At 45.0% G+C, this 6,000-nt stretch overlaps 1 protein-coding gene across 2 annotated transcripts in view; it reads left to right on the top strand.

The window, feature by feature from the left end:
- Positions 1-6,000, top strand: part of faf1 (Fas (TNFRSF6) associated factor 1) — a 94,195-nt gene that overhangs the window by 87,270 nt on the left and 925 nt on the right. For both annotated transcript variants that reach the window (XM_079505296.1, XM_079505297.1), the window contains exon 19: positions 5,756-6,000. This exon is cut by the window's right edge and continues 925 nt beyond it. In XM_079505296.1, the coding sequence (XP_079361422.1) occupies positions 5,756-5,839 (84 nt within the window). In that variant the 3' untranslated portion in view covers positions 5,840-6,000. The remainder of the gene's footprint in view (positions 1-5,755) is intronic.

Below are 6,000 nucleotides of genomic sequence, written 5' to 3' on the forward strand. Positions count from 1 at the left end.
CAGACAAAACTAAAGAGCTAGATCAAATAAACAGCTCTGCAGAACAAGCTGTATATTTGATTGAAATCTATTTTACATCTGTTCTAGCGGCGGTCTGAGAGAGTCATGTTCACATATACTAATACGTGTACTAATACAGTTTATTGTTAAAGTAGTTCAATTCATACTCGCTTCCTCATGGTATATCCTGTCCAGGTATCACTAGTGTGTATTGTAGATGTAGTTTCATCCAGTCCTATGGCACCCTGCCCCATTTCTGAACTGTGTGTGCGTGCGTGCGTGCATGCGTGCGTGCGTGCGAGCGGTGACGTAGAGTCCGCGGGGCCTCGGCCCCCATGAGGAATTAGACCTTATATATATTCGCCTCGGTTCGTCCCGTTTGTACTGCGCCAGGTCGCACCGCGACCGTTCGCGCAATTCTCGTCTTTGCATTGACTTTGTATGTAATCGCTCCGCTCTAACCATCCAAGTCTGAACGCACCACGTATGTGTGCGCGTGCGCGCACTGAACATCATCCTACTTCAAGTACTTCATAGATCTTATGAAGTTTGAACATCATTTCCTAACCACGTTCTCTGGGTATCGGAGCTCCCCAGCCTTAACCTCTCCCCTGGCTTATCCAACAGTCGCTCTACCCTTATCCCCCCTGTTTATTTCTCATCTTGGCTCCATGCCTCAGCCTCCCTCTCTCCTGCTCGAGCTGTCACACATCCCTCCAAATTCTCTCTCTCTCTCTCTCTCTACCCCTCTCCCCCCCCCCTCTCTCTCTTTCTCTCTCTCTCTACTTTGTACTTAACTGTTCGCCCACTCCCTTGCATTCGGCCCTGTATTCCCTTCATCCTTTTCTCCTTATTTTCTCCCCACCTGCCGAAATCTTTTTACTCCTGGCACTGGCTTTGTCCCCTTCCCTCCCCCCCTCCCTCTCTCTGATGCACCGCGTTCAGTTCAGTTCTGTTCACGCCCCTGCGCTACGTGTTGTCATCACTTCTGGCACCAGATAATGATCTCCCACTGCTTTTGTAATTGGCCAAATAAACACTTGACAACACTAGTTTAAAACAGACAAGTTATTTGGTTTTAATTAACATAGTAGGGCCCAGTAATGGCTTCATTAAAAATGCGTTATTTCAGCTGCACGTTTGATTATGTTGGAAAGCAGACATCTAGTGGGCCCCATGTTTATTTTCCCCTTTCTTTATCTTTCTTCCTTTCTTTGCACGGCGAAGCCTCCCCCATTATCGTTGTTTTATTCATTTGGGTGAAGGCATTTGCAATTTGAGTGTTTATTTGAAATTACACCCTAAGTGCTAACTACCTGAATTCCTCTTAATAATGATGGGTACGTTACATTGATATTGATGTATATTCATTGATATTTTTAATGTACTTCTATTGTAATATGTGATGACAGACCATCTACAGTACTTCTCAATATACACATTTTCATGCAATTCATAAGAGAATATTACATGAAACATCCAAGATTCCAATGAATACCATCTGTCCTTTATTTGAATCTAAGTTTCAAAATTAAATTTGATTGTGGTGTTTTGGTAATAACTCTCATGGTTTATTAGCTTCAATCACATGGAGTTGTTCAATGGTAGAGCCACCTTACCACAAATTATTGCGCTCAAAAGTATTCTGACCTTGTTTATGGTGAGAAGCCTTAGGCTTAATAAATCCCATTTTGGCGAACTGAAAGAGCTCTAGCACTGTGCACTAAACACTCAAACACCAACTTTATACACTTGATGCAGATCTAATATGTAGTAGGGCTTGTAGGCCATCACAATCACAATGGCGCCGGTAGGCGTGACAGCCTACCGTGACGTCAGCCTTGCATTCCCTATTGGGCAACTGCGGGTCTCCAAAATGGATGCTACTGTTTTTTTGGTAAACATCTTTAAAGAGTTTGATAGCATCAATAGAAAAGTGATGATATCATGTAGCCTTAGATCAAGACTCTCGTAGATGTATTTTATCGATGTTGCCTTTTTGACGGGCACCAGCTTTGTGTCTGTCTGTGTGTACCACATTTGTGATGATTTATTGGCTGAGCACGGAATGTGATGATGTATGATGAAAAGAGCGCCCCTCACTTCACCATTTTTAATCCCGTCTGTGGCCAATTCTGTCGGAAATTCCCAATGGCGATTCCCAATCAGCGATCGTGAGGCGCATCCGGTGAAAGCCGGAATTACACTCAATATAAACGAGGGGGAAAAATTGCGTTTGGCCACAGTTCTTTATTGAAAAATATGGACTAACACCCCACGGAACTTGTTAAAGGACCACTTCACCACTTTTCAACCTATCTTCATATAATAGGTCCTCTCATGATAAAATGGCACAATTTATTTCTACTCGGCCCGTGTCTCATAGGAGGGAGGGCTGTGGGCAGTTCAGAAACCCGTCCACCAGTGACATCATCGTTAGACAGATTTTTTTTTAAACAAGATTTTTTCACAAAAATGTTTAGATTTGTATTATTGTGAGAACGATGGCTTCCATTTTCGCATTGCAACTTTTCAGGACTAGAAAGCCTGCAATTTCTATTAGCTTGGAGTCCCCATCGATGATGTCACTGGTGGACGGGTTTCTGAACTGCCCACAGCCCTCCTATGAGACACAGACTGAGTAGAAAAAAATGGCGCCATTTTATCATGATTAGTGAGGACCTATTATATGAAGATAGGTTGAAAAGTGGCGAAGTGGTCCTTTAACATTTGGGGCAAGCGGCTAAGCACATTATATTTAGCATTTATTTTGTACATGTTCCGAGAATTGCAGGGGGGGGGTCGCTAAGACTCTCGTAGATATACAGATGTCAACATCGATAAAATACATCTACAAGAGTCTTGATCTGAGGAGGCATATGGCATAGGCCTATCCAGTTGTCCAGAACCGCCAATCCAATCGTTATACCATATACGGATAACATTAGGGATCTCTATATATGGGCACAAAAAGGACACAGACAGTCGGGTACAACGGGTACTCTGAGGGTACACATTATTTGTTTTGGGTTGCGGTCACAGACATGACATGTCCTTATATTGAAACTGGGTTTTCTTTTTGTAAATCTTGGTGTAAAGGCTGCTAAGCGACCTGAACATCTAGTAGCCGTACGTACTGTTTAAGTCGTATATGTGCTGTATGTGTACTTACTGTATGCATGTACGTTATGACATATACATTATGCAGTATGTATATGTGTGTAGAGTATGTAATATGTACCTACATACATACATACAGTACAGTACATACAGGCACATATGTATGTAGCATGTGTGTGTGTAACTATGTGTGTATGGTTGTATGTGCTGATGGAGAGAATTTGGCTCGGGTATAGTGCAGAGGAAAAACAACAGCTTTGTTTGTTGACAGATGCCTCTGTGCTTATGGTCTGTTAATTGGATAACAATGTAAACAATCACCGATGGCGCTCGTCTCCTGTGTCACTGTCAGTGTGGCATCTTTTTTCTCGACTTTATTTTTCGGAGTCAGATGCTGCACTCCCACCCCTCCATCCTCCGTCCCAAGTGCACTCACGATATACACATACACACTCAGCACCCACACCTTCCTGTGTGCTTACTCATGCACACGCACGCACGCACACCTGCTCCACCCCAAAGCCTCATTTACTCCTACCTGATGCTGTGGTGTCATAACAGCCTGTCAGGTTCGTTAGCATGGCAGCCATTTGTGAAGCACAACTCCTGAGGTGGGGAATGGAACTACACAGCTGTGTTGGCAGTTTTTCCCCATATCGTCAAGTTATCATTTTAAAGTGTATATACACACACACACACACACAATCAACTAAATACACATGGGGTCGTACGTACTCGCAAAGGTGCATGGAATTGAATTTCTTATCATGCTATCTTGAACCGCTCCTCTGCCCCCGCAGTGCTAAGAGGCAGTTAACTAGGTGAGGTGCGTTAGGTTGATGTGACAGCCCCTCCCTGCCAGCGCGGGGATCCCAGCGATCCCGCTGAGAAGTCAAGAGTCTTGGTGACACGTTGAAATGAGGACAAGAACATGAAAGAGGAAGTCTGAGACTCTGCTGCTGGTGTGATATTCCCGACCACCTCTGGGAATTGGATAGCCACCCCCAACCTTCTAATAGACTTGCTGTTCTTTTGTTTCTTTGCCTATTTGTTCCAACCCTAGTCTAGCATTATAATTACTATTTTTTTGTAGTCCTATGTTATTATTGGACACATCCCAAGAGATTGTGTATAATTAGTATTTTTGTATTTCTTTTTGTATACTGTGTATTAATATTCTGTAGGAAATGCATTTAAAATCTTGTACAATTAAGTGAATTAACTCCAATATGAGACCGTCACCAGCCAGCAGACTGTAAAGCTAGTTGAAGTTCTGACTCTGTTCACGATCAAGAGTTCACGCTTCACTTCCTTCCATCGGTGACCTAGCAGCCTGTCTGGGTTGTGAGTGTGACCTCTGGCCATGCTCGGCTTCCCCTTTGACCTTCCGAGGCAGGTAGCAGTGCAGTCCAGCAAGCTGCTTAATTATCTTACCAGGGGCTAGAATGGGAACTCTAATCACAGGGTCTGACACCACAGCCATAAGATAAGCCCTGGACACATCTCCATGTCACACCACCTCACCGTCACACGGCCCACTCAGCCCAGGTGTTACACCCGGGCCTATGTAACACAACCCCTCCACTGATTAGCTCACATAAGCTTGGAGGCCCACGGGGGGGGGGGGGGGGGGGGGTGGTGTGTGTGTGTGTGTGTGTGTGTACGCGCACGCGACTGTGTCAGTCTGTCCATTTTAACAGCGCAGGTTTAAAATGGACTGACCCCCCCTTACGTCAACATGGCTAACTTGATCAGCTTCGTAGTGGGTGGCATTGCATTACTCCTGTCCCTCTTTAACAGTGTGACTGTTGTATTGACACACACAGACCTGCAGTACATCTTCTGCCATTATAGGCTATGTTATTCTTTGACCCTTGTAATGTGGAAATTAGTGATTATTATCGGACAGAAAACACAAACTCTTTAGTGCCTCTCTCTCCCTCCTTCCCTATCTCTCCCCCCCCCCCCCCACCCCCACCCCCTCTCTCTCTCCACCCCCCCCACCCTCTCTCTCTCTCTCTCTCTCTCTCTCTCTCTCTCTCTCTCTCTCTCTCTCTCTCTCTCTCTCTCTCTCTCTCTCTCTCTCTCTCTATCTCTCCCTCCAAGTTCAGCGAGACTTTACTGGCATGATGTCTTGGTCAGACAAAACATATTGCCAAAGCATGTTTAGGTACTTAAATAAGATACAGAGTAAGAAGATTAATCTCTCTCCCTCTCTCTGTGAGACACATGCCAGAACCTTGGTGGTTTGTTCTGGATTGAGGCGTCCTTAAGAAAACAATCTCCATGGAGCTCTTAGGGAAACAAAGTGCTAGATGCTCCAATTACTACCTCCACATCCAGCCGTTCAGTCACCATGTGTGAATAATACACAACACTCAGTCTAACTGTGTGTGTGTGTGTGTGTGTGTGTGTGTGTGTGTGTGTGTGTGTGTGTGTGTGTGTGTGTGTGTGTGTGTGTGTGTGTGTGTGTGTGTGTGTGTGTGTGTGTGTGTGTGTGTGTGTGTGTGTGTGTGTGTGTGTGTGTGTGTGTGTGTGTGATTATTTCACTCTGTTCTGAATGTAAGCTATTAAACCATCTGTGGGTTCTAATGTTCTCTTGTACCCCTTCTCCGTTTCCCCCTGTTCTTTCCAGATCACACAGTTGGATCCAGGGTCCACTCTGCTGGAGGCCAAATTGTTTCCTCAGGAGACACTGTTCCTGGAAGCTAAAGAGTAGATCTGGCCCTCGTGACGGCCAAGCGGACTGACTGACTGACTAACTGGCTGGACACACTAGTCATCTAGCATGGGCCTACAGTCTGGGCCTAAACACGCTCGCGCACACACACACACACACACACACACACACACACACACACACACACACACACACACACA

This window comes from Electrona antarctica (genome assembly GCF_951216825.1).
Source record: "Electrona antarctica genome assembly, chromosome: 7".
NCBI lineage: Eukaryota > Metazoa > Chordata > Actinopteri > Myctophiformes > Myctophidae > Electrona > Electrona antarctica.